General features: G+C 42.1%; 1 protein-coding gene across 1 annotated transcript; it reads left to right on the plus strand.

Moving 5' to 3' along the window:
• The first annotated feature begins 475 nt into the window (after window positions 1-475).
• LOC308479401 (acidic mammalian chitinase-like) lies at window positions 476-8,472 on the plus strand. Its single transcript, XM_081010091.1, has 11 exons — window positions 476-548; window positions 1,400-1,429; window positions 2,219-2,420; window positions 2,828-2,884; window positions 2,987-3,152; window positions 4,078-4,202; window positions 4,959-5,082; window positions 5,591-5,776; window positions 6,405-6,524; window positions 6,698-6,839; window positions 8,095-8,472. Exons 1-11 carry the CDS (start codon window positions 524-526, stop codon window positions 8,385-8,387), a joined length of 1,470 nt encoding a protein of 489 aa, XP_080866217.1. The 5' UTR covers window positions 476-523; the 3' UTR covers window positions 8,388-8,472.
• The last annotated feature ends 5,323 nt before the right edge of the window (window positions 8,473-13,795 follow it).

Raw genomic sequence — 13,795 nt, forward strand, 5'->3', positions numbered from 1 at the left:
TAGATTCTTGAACAAATGCTGGGGGAACCTTCTCCTCTAGTCACTTCTCTCCCCTTCACCCTAGATCGGCCCCCTCAAAGAGACAAAATACATGCACACAGTTCAGTTTTGCAAGGGAACAATCAGGTAACTGGGACAAACAGCTGGAAGTCGTCGGTAAACAGGTTATATAACTGTTTGTTCTCAGTTTATAAGTGTAATCAAAAGCAAACTGGTACAGCAAATATAGAATCCTGACTTCTATATGTTATCATTCAATTAAAGAGACTTAAACACTGTAATCTAATTCCACCAGGATCCCAATGGCACTGGTAAAATAAAAAATAGTGATAACCATGTTTTCTTAAGTTTGGTTTTTTAATTGTACCTTTGTTCTAGTAGTGGAATTTGTTGCATGCCAATAATTTTAGATGAATGTCCCAATCACCTGATGCTTTGGTCACAAGGCACTGAACAGGTAGAAGGGCAAGTGTATGGTATAAAAGGAAGAGAGAAACAATGTTAGATCAGTACAGAGACCAAGATGGCCAAGTTGATGCTTCTTACCGGTAAGTACAAATCTGAAATTCATAAAATGGTGTAACTTTTCTCTGCTGGTGGAAGAAGCTCATTCTGTAATTCTCATTCTTTACTTTTCCATGCATATTCTATTATTTAAAAGAGAACAGCTTTTAATTAACTGAATGGATTTCAAAATAACTGAGCAAGTTTATTTTATTCTTGCTATTTTATAGCAAAGATTTCATTCACTACCATATTTCCTTACAAAACCAGAAGTGTTGCTTCCCTCCATTCCATAGTGTGGAGAGAAAGCTTTCTTTGTTCGGGATATTTGGAAATCAGGAATTCCCTCCATTGGAGAATAGCTCAGTGGAAAAGCACATGCTTTGCATGCAAAGAGTCCCTGGTTCAGTCCCTTGTGTCTCCAGATAAGGTTGGGGGAAATTCCTGGAGACCCAAGTATGTTCCCTGTAATACTGACAACTGAAAATCTTGCAGATTTTTATTCAGTTGTATCAACCCCTTCTTTTCCCACTATTAATTTCAGTTTTTGAAAATTCCTGCATAATACTTAGCAATGAAGTCCATGGATACCTTTGAGGTACAAATTATGGAAGAAAATTAATTATTCCTCCTCCTAGTAGCATGCACAGTGTAAATTATACCTCCATTACAATTCATTTGAAAATTCAAGCAGTTAAAGTGCTTCTATTTAAAATCGTGTTTGAATAACTATATAATGTAGCGGTCAATATAAGGCCTACAACAAAGTCTTTCATCAAAACAGAAATTGTTTGCCACTCTTCTCAATGTTAAATAGTGATACACTATGATTTCTAAACAACTCATAAAAGTTTATACATATTTAACTTACAAATTATTCCCTTTTTCTTTATAGGTCTGGTGCTCCTGCTGAATGCACAAATAGGTATGGAAAGCAGCTCTTTAAATTAATGTCTATGTGTCACCTAGTCGCTTCCTGTGTTGGAATGACACCCTGGGTGATGGGCCATTAAGGAAAACAAAGGAAAGGGGCTCTATGTGAGGCAGCAAATGGGTGGGCCCTTCCCTCAACTCATAGATAGTTAGAAGGACAAAGCCTGAGTTTAGAGTTGAGTTGCAGTGATGTGACCTAGAGGTAAATCACCTCTTGAGAGCAATGTTTGATTTCTATTTGAATCCAAGGCTGTAATTTTGGGAGAAACAAGAGCTTCTGTGGGTGTTAATGCTGTGAACCCCTCCATCATAGGTGCAGGTTGCATATATGTGTAAATAAACCCAATATTATGAAACACCACAGTCTCCACAGTGGCAGGCTGTGGTCTTTTCAGTGGAGCCCATAGCCTTTTGTGGTATTTTGCGTTTCCCTAAACGTTGCAACACAGTTCCCAGCTTTCAAAACCATTAAAGGGGATTTTGAAATGCATATTTTGAAAGAAAATATGTTTAGAAAATTAGTGCATTTACATGACACTAAGCTGCATGTGTCTATCTCTAAGAATATTGCAGCAATCCCTCCTAAATATCACAGCAATGAATGTTCTTCTGCACCTACTATAATGACATGCCGAATCTGCAATATATACTAAGACCTGGCAGATATACATGTTTTATTATTGCTGAAGAAAATACACACTTGTCTTTCTTCTCCTCACCCTTCAGTCTTGCTCAATTCCATTTAAACTTTTATTATAACCTGTCCTATTTGTCTTGATAGGTTCTGCCTATGTGCTATCATGCTACTTCACCAACTGGGGCCAATACAGACCAGGCCTTGGGAAATACAAGCCCGACAACATTGACCCTTGTCTGTGTACTCACCTGATCTATGCCTTTGCTGGGATGCGCAACAATGAGATTGCAACCATTGAATGGAATGACGTCACTCTTTATAAATCTTTCAATGGCTTGAAAAACCAGTGAGTATCCATGAATAATGGTCACCCGCCCTTCCCACATTCTGCTTCTGCCTTGTTTATATGAGGCTCAACTGGAACAGAAGGCACTATCATATGCCTTCCTGCCCAGAGGGATCCAATGGCCAGTGTTGTAACCTAGCTGAACCTAGCGCTACATAGAACAAAGAAGCAAGAAAGTTTGAGTACATGTGGAGCTACGATACTACAAGGTTGTCAGCTGATGTTGGGATGCAAACCAATAATAAAAAGTGACTCATTCTAGACTACTTGACAGATCGTCTGACATAAGAAAATGGGGTTCAAAATTATAAAAACAAACACAAAATAGATAGCAAGATGGCACCAACTCGGGACTCCTTGTTCCAGAAATAGGGTAGATTTAATCTCTGCAATCTCTTCCATGACAGGAATGGGGACCTGAAGACTCTTCTGGCAATTGGAGGCTGGAACTTTGGAACAGCACCGTAAGTTGAAGCAACGCTTGTATACTTCACCCTAGTAATAGAGAAAAGAATGCACATAATAAGTAGGTAATTATCTTCTACCCTCTTATGGCCACATTACAGATTCACTGCAATGGTTGCCACTCCTGAGACCCGCCAGACCTTCATCAACTCTGTCATCACTTTCTTGCGCCAGTACGAGTTTGATGGGCTGGACTTTGACTGGGAGTACCCTGGCTCTAGAGGCAGCACCCCTCAGGATAAGTCCCTCTTTACTTTATTGGTTAAGGTAAAACCACTGATTATGTTGTTCTTATTTCACCACCACCACCCAGAAAGGGAGAAGCCAGATTGGATAGTTTAGCATCAATTTATCTCTGCCTTTATTCTCCTAACCTAGGGTGGCTAAAACCAAATACTGTGGACCACAGCACCCACTGCTCCTGACCGTTGACCATTGCTGGCTAAGCTGATGGGAGTTGTAGTCCACAATAAAGCGCACCATATTGCCTACTGCTGCCCTAAAGTCAAGGAAGGAAGTCACTCTCACCAGCAGAGATGAGTGGTCCCGTTGCCATAGCAGCATAACAATAATGCTACATAGGGCTACAACATTTATGCTGCTATCCTACACACAACCACTTGGGTGTAAGCCCTACAGAAGATGGTGGAGCCTGTTTCTAAGTTAGCATGTGTACGACTGTCCCATTACTCAGTTAATAGGTTTTATCAATCTTTTAAAACCTTGCTATCAATTAAAAATTGCCTCAGATTGATGGGGTCTTTATTTTTAATATCATTATCTACAAAAACCAAAACTGGTGAGCATCATTTTAGAAGAGACAGGCTTTCATCTATCTCACAGAGAAGTGGGCGCCTCTTCTAAAATGGTGCTTCCTGTGACAACACCTAAAACAGGAGTGGGGCAACTTGTGGTCCTCCAGTTGTTGTTTCACTACAGCTCCAATCAGCATAAGCTAGCATGGCCAGTGGTCAGGGATGGTGGTAGACCAACAACATCTGCAGGGCCACAGGTTCCTCACCTCTTAGTTTTTTCAAGAAATTTTTATTCATAGGCATTTTTTATAGTCTGAAATTGTCACTTTAATTATTTTGTTGACTAAAATTCATAGGATTGACTCAAAACCCGAACAGTAAGAAGAGTGTGGGGCTCTGTCAGAAAATTCACATTTACCTTACTGTTTGCTTTGTAGGAAATGTTGGAAGCCTTTGAGAAGGAAGCCAAACAAGTGAACAGACCCAGACTCATGGTCACTGCTGCTGTTGCTGCTGGTCTTTCTAATATTGAGTCAGGCTACCAGATTCCTGAGCTTGGCCAGTAAGTACAGTATTTTAGGTACTTTGTATCTCTCTCTCTCTCTCTCTCTCTCTCTCTCTCTCTAAATTTAACTTCTGTCTTTTGTATATGCATAGGTGAAGATACCCTTACAATTAATGTTATTTTGAATCATCTGATGTGTGTCATATTGTTTATCAGTTGCACACTGTGCATTAAAGTGAAACCAAGCCAGTATGTCTCATTGGTAAAATCACTATGCCAGCGTCACTGTCATAGAGGCAGCTGCAGTATTAGCATACTGGCTGGTTTTAGGAGAACAGTGTACCTTACAGCCAGTCCTAGTACACAGAGTTACTTCAGGAGACAAGGCAGCCACAGATACTATTTCCTCTGTTGATTACTTTAATAAAGCACCAAAACATTGATAGTGCTATAGATATTCATCCTGAAGGACAAACCTAAGAAGGTTGGCTAAAAAAACCCAATGATCAAATATTCCAAAGTCAAAGTCACAATAATGATCTGTTTTGAAGAGCAAACTGGGCCTGTGATGGGCTTACACTATGGAACTGCATTTATGGGTCTAATTATACATCAAATGCTATCATATATAGTCAGAAAAAAGAATGGTGGTGCTACTGCATAGCAGAAAATGGGCTATGGTATAGAGAGGTAATGTTTATGGAAGATGAGACTGCAAAAGCCTTAGAAGCATAGAGTTTATTCAACATATTACTAATAGTTGCAAAGAAGAAGAAGAAGAACTGGACACAGATACATTTAATCTCCTCACAGGTATCTGGACTATTTCCATGTGATGACCTATGACTTCCATGGCTCCTGGGAGAGATACACTGGAGAGAACAGCCCTCTGTACAGAGGTCCTGCAGACACTGGTGGAAACATCTACTTCAATGTTGTAAGTTGAAAGTAGGGCTGGGGGAGACATTTAAAGGTCAATCTGCCTAATTTGCACTTTTTGAAACAACATGTAAACTGAAACATAGCCATCCCTTGAAATTCACACTTTTCCAAATATTGCAATGCAATTCTTCAGGAAAATAATGTGTCAAAAGTACATATACTAGAATAAGATGTGCATTAAAAAATAATACGCTAGTGAACATAACATACAAAAAGGCATTGTATTAGGGGAAATTGCTTTGCAAAAAAAATGTGTATAAGGCAAAAGTGCTTGCTTTAATGAAAATCATACGCTGATACGGAAATGTGGAGAACCAAATTTAAGAGTGAAAAAATAAGAAACTGAGAGAGAAAACCTGCAACTGGCAGATTCACTCATCCCAAGCTGGAAGCCTATTTTTACAGGGTGCTTCAAAGCCTGCCAGGAACTAAACCTAAAAAAAAATGAAGAAATTAACATTCCACTTTGCAAGCAGAGAGTAACACATGATTTGCCTTTGTAGGACTATGCCATGAACTACTGGAAGACGAATGGTGCCCCAGCTGAGAAACTCATTGTTGGATTCCCAACTTATGGACACACCTTCATCCTCAGCGATCCATCCAACACAGCTGTTGGTGCTCCCACAACTGGCGCTGGGCCTGCTGGACCATACACAAGACAAGCTGGCTTCTGGGCTTACTATGAGGTTTGTTCACTTTTCCCACCACAATCCATTAAAACATTTATTTGCATCACACTATACAGATGAAGAATATAATTCTAAAGATAGGCCAATCAAATAAGAAATCCTGCAAAGACGCTACAACTAAATTTTGGCCTAATAGCTTGGAAAATATGCTGTTTGCACAAAACCAGTGGTGCAAAAAATGTTTCTAAAGCTTAGTAGCCAGTGAGATTTTTCTCAGTGCCAGACAGAAAGCGAGAAAAAAATTCCTCCATAGGGATCAAGGGACCATTTTTTGTATGGATATCACTAGCTAGGGCACCTGGGTTTTAGCATTTCTGCTCAAAATTATACTGAGATGAAGTAATGTGGCTAATACACACTGGTTTTTGGGGTAGGCAGGAATTTCAGGTAACTGAGGACAAGATAATAACTTTTTTCACTGTGCAGCCAGCAAGATATTCTCAACTCTTGATACACATTGTGCCTCCTTTTTAAGCCATGGAGGAAATACTTTATGAAGCCTATGCAGATTTGTGCATTGATACTTTCAGTTCACTTCTCTGCACTATGCGCATAGCATTATGAGACAGCAACCAAGACAGTCCTGCAATGATTTGCAACGTGCCTTTTTTGTTTCCTCTGTTAGATCTGCACCTTCCTGAAGAATGGAGCCACTCAAGCTTGGGATGCTCCTCAAGATGTGCCTTATGCCTACAAGGGAAACGAGTGGCTGGGGTATGACAACATTAAGAGCTTCCAGATCAAGGTATGGTACCAATCTCACAAAAGCATACATTCATTCTGGTGCATTAGAATGTCTTGGTAGGTTCATCAAGAGTTTCAAAATCAAGGTATGAGGACTATGGCTTATGTAATGCCACTAAGTACAACTTTTCTATATAGTAGATTGACTTGGGCATCTTTCTTGGCATCTGACAGGCTGAGTGGTTGAAGAAGAACAACTTTGCAGGTGCTATGGTTTGGTCTCTTGACTTGGATGACTTCACTGGTACTTTCTGCAACCAAGGCAAATACCCCTTGATCACCACCCTGAAGAACGCTCTCGGACTACAGAGTGCTAGTAAGTAGCAGCAGCAGCAGCAGCAGGAGGAAAAGCTCTCAAAACGATTGTGAAAGCCAAAGTTCCAGCAAAAGTTCATAATGCTGAAAAACAAATCACTGTTACTTATTTTAGAACTAACCTCCAAACTGAGGTACCAAGGTCAGTTAAGTCACTTTTAGGCCTGTTTAGAACATGCTCAATACGTTTCGATATCAATGGTAGCACTTAAAAAACAAAAACAAAATAGAGAATGAGAACAGTTGGATTTGGAAGGTTTCGAAGGGCAAAAAATTACAATGCATTATTAAAGGATGGGGGGGAAACAACCAAGAAGAATTCACCACACCTATAGAATCAGGGACCGATAAGACTCAGGGAGAAAGGGCTGCTGCAGTCCAGAGTGAAAGAGAAGGTATATTTTGGAGATCATATCACTGGCACTGAATGCAGAACCTATGTATTCATAAATTAAGAATGTTGGAAGCTGACTTATGCTAGGACAGACTATCAGTCCATCTAGCTCAGTGTCATCTAGACCACAGATCTCAAGGGTCTTTCCCATCACCAGGTTCTGGACCCTTTAAACTAAAAATGCCAAAGGCTGAAGCAGGGACCTCCTGCATGCAAAGCATGTACTCTACCACTGAGCTGTAGTTCCTGACCTACTCCACAGATAGCCAAGTACTTTAGATTTACAGCCACAGGGACCCTCAAGTTCTGGGAGGATTTGAGCTGGACTGTACAACTCATGACCCACCATCTGTGTATGAGGTTGAATTAACCTTCAGTACTTGCTACCTGTTTGGAAACAGAAAAAGACAAGTTCTCAAAAAAACTGCCAGGCCACAGTTTATAGCTGGTGACCTGCATTCAGCCCAATGGATCACAAGTTGTACAGATCTAGAGTAGAATGAGAAATCAGAGGTCTTTTAAATAAGATTTTTAAAAGCCTTTTCCTTGTGCTCATGATTGATTGGTGCCCTCTAGATGTTTAGGATTAGAATTCCCATAATCCCTGACCATTAGCCAGGCTGGCTGGAGCTGATGGGAGTTTCAGATCAGGAGATCACCTTCTCTATTCACACTGATGTGGATCACACACTAGGGAGAAAGTACAAGGCAGGTTTTCTTTATGGAAAAAGCCAAACACATGTCATGTAGGCAGAATCCCTTAAATCAAGTTCAGAATGATGTAGAATTCACATTTTGAGCCAGTAGTGGTTATTTGAGAGATGAATCAGCTGAGATGGCTTACCTTCTGCTTCTCTTCCAGGTTGCAAAGCCCCATCCAAGCCCATTGAGCCAATCCCACCAGCCCCCAGCGGTGGTGGAGGAAGCTCCGGTGGCAGCCCAAGCAGTGGATCTGGTGGCAGCCCAAGCAGTGGCTCCGGTGGCAGCCCCAGCACCGGAGGCAGTGGATTCTGTGCTAGCAGAGCCGGAGGCCTGTACCCAGACCCAACAGACAAGAACAGCTTTTACCACTGTGTGAACGGCAGGACTTTCCTGCAGCATTGCCAGACGGGTCTCGTCTTTGATGCCAGCTGCTCCTGCTGCAACTGGGCATGAAGTGATCAGGTTTTTTAACTCCATAGCCTTCCCAATCTGACATTCCATGTAGCTGTAAAAGTGAAATAAAATTCAGCAAAACCTATGGCTCTTTCCTCTGTGTCAATTTACTTGCATGGCATGCAGGCTTTGCTATTCTTTTCACCTGCTTCTCCTGCTAGGGCTTGCCGATCAGAAGGTCAGCGGTTTGAATCCCTGTGACGAGGTGAGCTCGTAAAAGGCATTTCAGTGCACTGCTCTGGTTCGCCAGAAGCGGCTTAATCATGCTGGCCACATGACCCGGAAGCTGTACGCCGGCTCCCTCGGCCAATAAAGCGAGATGAGTGCCGCAATCCCAGAGTCGTCTGTGACTGGACCTAATGGTCAGGGGTCCCTTTACCTTTAAAGTTACATAGGAAATGTAGCTCATAATCCAAGGGGAGCTTCCTGTGATACTGGCTTCCTGGTTGACTGTTGAACCAGTACCCATAAAACTATGTTATCCGGCCTTTGCTTTTGGTTACTTGCAACATTGACCCATGTGGGTGGTGGCACCCATGTGGCCTCCATGACACTCACAGCCTGCCATCTAGGCCAGTATCATGTGGCCTGCAGAGGCTGCATGTACCTGACCCCCAACAGAGGGGGATCCAAAAACACGTGACCCCGCAATGCAAAACAACAACAACAAACCTTCAAAGAAATTTACCTTTCACATAAACTATCATTATCTACATTTTATACAAAAAGTATCAAAGCAACTTAAGAAGCACAAAAAGATAAAATCAACCAACAGTAAAAAATAATAATCTAACGAACAGTCCAGAATACAAAATCTCTAAAATGTTTGTCCAACAACACAATAAGACCAGTCCTACCCCATCCCACCAAAAGGTCAGAACCTAACTTAGCTGCCAAAGGGCTGGGTAAATCAAAAATGTCATAGCCTGGCACCCCAAAACTGACAATGAGATACCAGGCACCACTGAAAACAGGGGGAGGGGGCACTCATGCAATCCGTCATAAAGCAATGTTAAACTATAGCATAAATCAGTGGTTCCCAAACTTTTTTCCAATTGACCACTTGGAAATTAATACAAAGTTCCTAATATACTGGTAGGTGAATCAATATGAATTCATCTTCACGACCACGTTATATTTTATAGCATCTAGATCTAACATTACACTTTGTAGCCATCTCAGAGGTGTTGCTACCAGAGAAAATAATGGATGCAAAAGTAGAAAATGTGGTGTCAAAGTTAGAAAAGATAGTCCAGCCTTTCACTACAAGGCAAGCCTGTCTATCCAAAAGCCCCTACTGACCGACCATGAAATCCTAAAGCAGAGAGCAGATCCCTCTTAGAAAGATCTGCTTGGTCCCAGACAATTTATTTTGTTGGACAAAGCTTTGTAGATATGCAAACTTTTGAGTTATGTAGATTCCCCACCTCAAATTTAACTGTGTTACACAAACTGGCATACTCAGTTGGCTCAAGATAGTTAAAATTGTAGGAGAGGGAAGCAACATTGACTTTAGACCTCCAAGCCAGACTGAAGACTTGGATGATGCCTTCCTAGAGCAGATTGCCAAACATTCAAAAAAGGAGAGATAAAGTAGTTATAGGAAACTTCAACTACCCAATATCTGTTGGAACTCAACTCTATCACGAATGTAAGGTCCAACATATTCCTCCATTGCCTCTCTGACAATTTCATTTCCCATAAGGTGGAAGAAGCAACAAGAGGATCATCTGTCTTGGATCTGGTCCTCACCAACAGGGAGGAACTGATTCACAAAGTGGAAGTACTGGGAACCTTGGGAGGAAGTGATCATATCCAGGAGCATAGGAAGGGGGGGGGCACCCCAGGTGCCATCAAGGAGGGGGTGACAAATTATCAAGGAGCAATTACTGCCCTACTAGGGCAGCTCATAAGAAACTTTTTTTTTTTTTTTTTTTGAAAATGCCTGCTCCAAAGGTCTTATCTTACTACACTAGGAATTATTTGGCTATATATGAAATTTCATGCATATCAGTTAATATCTTGACCCTCCTCCACAAAAATAGCTGTTTACTTGACCGTTTTCCTGTGTCATGAAGGCTGAATTTTCAATTCAGTGGAGCAGGGTCAAGATATTAACTGATATGCATGGAATTTCAGATATAGCTATATAATCCCAAGTTTAGTAAGATAAGACCTTTGGAGCAGGCATTTTCAAAAAAAAGTTTTTTATGAACTGCCCTACCCTCCACTGGGTTTCCTGCCCCCAATTCCAGTCTCCGTTGTTGTGTCTTTATCTGTTGTGTGTCCTGGCTGAGGGGAAAAACAGAAGAAGGATGGCCATCGATCAGGGATGGTCTAGCTGAGATTCCTGCATTGCCCCAGGGGTTTGGCTAGATGACCCTCAGGGGTCCCTTCCAACTCTACAATTCTCTGGTGCAGGCTTGTGCAGAGTTTTAGGTACAAGTTGGATGCAAGGGGTACATAGGATTGCAGCCCATCTTATGCACCGTCGGCTCGGGAATAAGTCCCACTGATCATGACGAGATTAGATTGCTGCTGTGCAGTCCTGTTTTTTAAATAAATGTTTTTCTTTTCAGATAATACAGAGCATGGTGAAATCAAAATAAATAAAACCTCACCTTCAGTAGTTTCAAGCACTACTACAGGTTCCACATAATATCTGTGCTGCATTGTTTACTGTTACAGCACCTGCACTTTGGAACTCCCCGCCTACTGCAACAAAGCACATGCCTTTGATAAACTCTTTTCGGGTACCTGCTAATAGCATTCTTCTTTAGACAAGCAAACCTAGATGCTTAGGAAGTTGAAGTAATTTTAATTTTAATATTTTAGCTTTTGTATGTTTTAAAGTAGGATTGTTAATTTTTCTTGATTTTACTGCTGTGGGGGTTTTTTGTTTTTTGTTTTGGTAAACTACTTTGCAGGTTTTTAAAAAATAAATTGTATTAAATAAATAAACAATAAATATAAATAAAATAACACAAGCCATAACACAATCAATCCTGTAGATTTAAGTATCTGTCCATAGTCGCCTACTTGTTATCAGAGGCCCAGAATCCACATTCCTTTGTAAGAAAATATGAAATAATGTAAAAACATTTTTGCAGGCAAAATAAAAATAAAAAATCAATGGGGGGGGGTAACAAAATTTTCTGCACCGGGTACCACCTGACCTTCTTATGCCTCTGATCATATCCTCTTGAGTTTCATGACACAGAGGCAAGAGAAAGCTGAGCGTTGCGTGCCCAGGCACCACACCACCACCCACCCAGTCTTTTAGAATACAGTAACCAGGCAAAAAACAGTACTTTGGGTCAAATAAGACCACAACTTTTACTGATTACAGGTGTAGGAGGTTTGGCATAAGCATGGGGTATAACCATTGACTTTGGGCCTGCCTACCAGAAGTAATTCGTTTTAGGGTGATCCTGAAAGCAAGAGAGAGGGAGATGGTTTGAACAACACAGGAAGCCAAACTATGGTTTACCAGAACCATACAGAGCCCCACATTGGGCAAAAGATTCCTGCATTGCAGGGGGTTAGACTAAATGATCCTTGTGGTCCCTTCCAACTCTATAATTTTATATGTGGGCTCTCACAGAGGAGCTCACGTTCACTTTGCTATACCAGATTCTATTTTACACCTGTGCTGAGCTAAGTCAAAATTTAGCTTACTGTGTCATTGGGAATCTAGGTATCAGGCGTGGGGGATTCTCTCCTCCCCCAGTAGCATCAAGGATCAGGGAAGAAACCAGAAAGATCATATCTGTCATGCATGAGCCAGTCTCCAAGGGAAGTTTGCAGCCAGCTCCCAGTGAAGGAAGGAGCCAGGAAGAGAGAGGGTTAACTGCAAGACATGAGGATTATAGCTGAGAACCAACTCCCCCACCCTTAGGAATGCCAACTGATAGCAGAGTTGCAGATTCAGCTGGCAGTTTGCCAGTGTGCCAGTGAAGGGCAAACTGCAGGGACTAGAAACGAAAGCAGCTCAGAGAGCGGGAAAGACCATGGAAGTACACTCTCAGAGAATGAGGAAGGGGTGGGAGCTGACGCCCCCCTAGCCCAAGATCTAGGCATATGGGGGGGTCTTCAAGACAGAATATGTCAGAAGAGGAAGTTCGGCTGTTTCTGATCTCGCCGGAAACACCCTCCTTAGAAGGGACATCTTTGATTTATGAATGGATGGCTGTGATTGCCGCTCCGGTGAACTCTGTTTTTTGCAATAAATCTTCCTTTTAATTAACTGCGCTCGTTTGTTATCAAGACTCCTGACAACATTTATGGTTTTTTTCAGTCATCGTGGTGCAAGACAAAGAATCCAGTCCTTAACTCTATAGTGACATTGCTCACTCTGAGCTCCTCCCCTTCTTTCCCCAGCAACAGTCCTTGGCTATGGGCCTCAGGAGGCAAATGGCATTGAACCCTTTGCTCTTCAGTTCTAATTGAGCGGCGAGTATGCAGGGATGGTGGCTCTTCTATGCTTTCCAATGACGTCTCTGCTGGCAGGTCTCCCCCTCCCCCTCCTTCTCCTAGCACCTCATAACTTGGCAGCTCTGAGTTCTACTGTAATTTAATCCTGTCTCCCTCTTCTCTTGAAACTACTGGAGGGGGGGCGATCCCCCCCACTCCCACTCCTCCTCCTCTGAGGGAAGCAGAGGAGAAGGAGGGGACCAGCCCTCCTCTTCAGTCCAGTCCCTGACATTAGGTTTCTTCCTAACCATGAGCTGTTGCCAAGGTTTGTTCTTGACTGCAGCTCACAGTCAGCGATGAGAGAGATTAATCACAAGCCCAGTTGCAGAAAACAGCTCTTAGCATCCTTAGCCATTGGCCATGCACCCGGTGGGAGTTGTAGTCTGAAACGTCTGAAGGGCACCAGGTTGGGGAAATAAATAAATAAAAATTTAAAATTATCCAGTAGCACCTTAGAGACCAACTAAGTTTGTTCTGGGTACAGTGGTGCCCCGCAAGACGAATGCCTCGCAAGACGGAAAACCCGCTAGACGAAAGGGTTTTCCGTTTTTGAGTTGCTTCGCAGGACGAATTTCCCTATGGGCTTGCTTTGCAAGACGAAAATGTCTTGCGAGTCTTGAGGGTTTTTTTTCGCTTCCCCCCCCCCTTTATCTAATCTGCTAAGCCTTTAATAGCCTTTTAGCAGCTAATCCGCTAAGCCTTTAAGCCTTTAATAGCCGCTAAACCGCTAATAGCGCTAATCCGTTAAGCCGCTAATAGGGTTGCTTCGCAAGACGAAAAAACCGCTAGACGAAGACTCTCGCGGAACGGATTAATTTCGTCTTGCGAGGCACCACTGTATAAGCTTTCATGTACATGCACACTTCTTCGGACACGCTGAAACGGAAGTCACCAGACCCTTATATACAGTGGGAGGGTGGGGTGGATTTTTTCTC

The sequence above is a fragment of the Podarcis pityusensis genome, assembly GCF_964106645.2.
Source record: "Podarcis pityusensis genome assembly, chromosome: 6".
Lineage (NCBI taxonomy): Eukaryota > Metazoa > Chordata > Lepidosauria > Squamata > Lacertidae > Podarcis > Podarcis pityusensis.

Coding starts and splice junctions, on each gene's coding strand:
- LOC308479401 (XM_081010091.1), top strand. CDS start 524: ATGGCCAAGTTGATGCTTCTTACCG. Junction 6,525..6,697: donor TTAAGAGCTTCCAGATCAAG/GTATGGTACCAA, acceptor GGCATCTGACAG/GCTGAGTGGTTGAAGAAGAA. Junction 6,840..8,094: donor TCTCGGACTACAGAGTGCTA/GTAAGTAGCAGC, acceptor CTTCTCTTCCAG/GTTGCAAAGCCCCATCCAAG.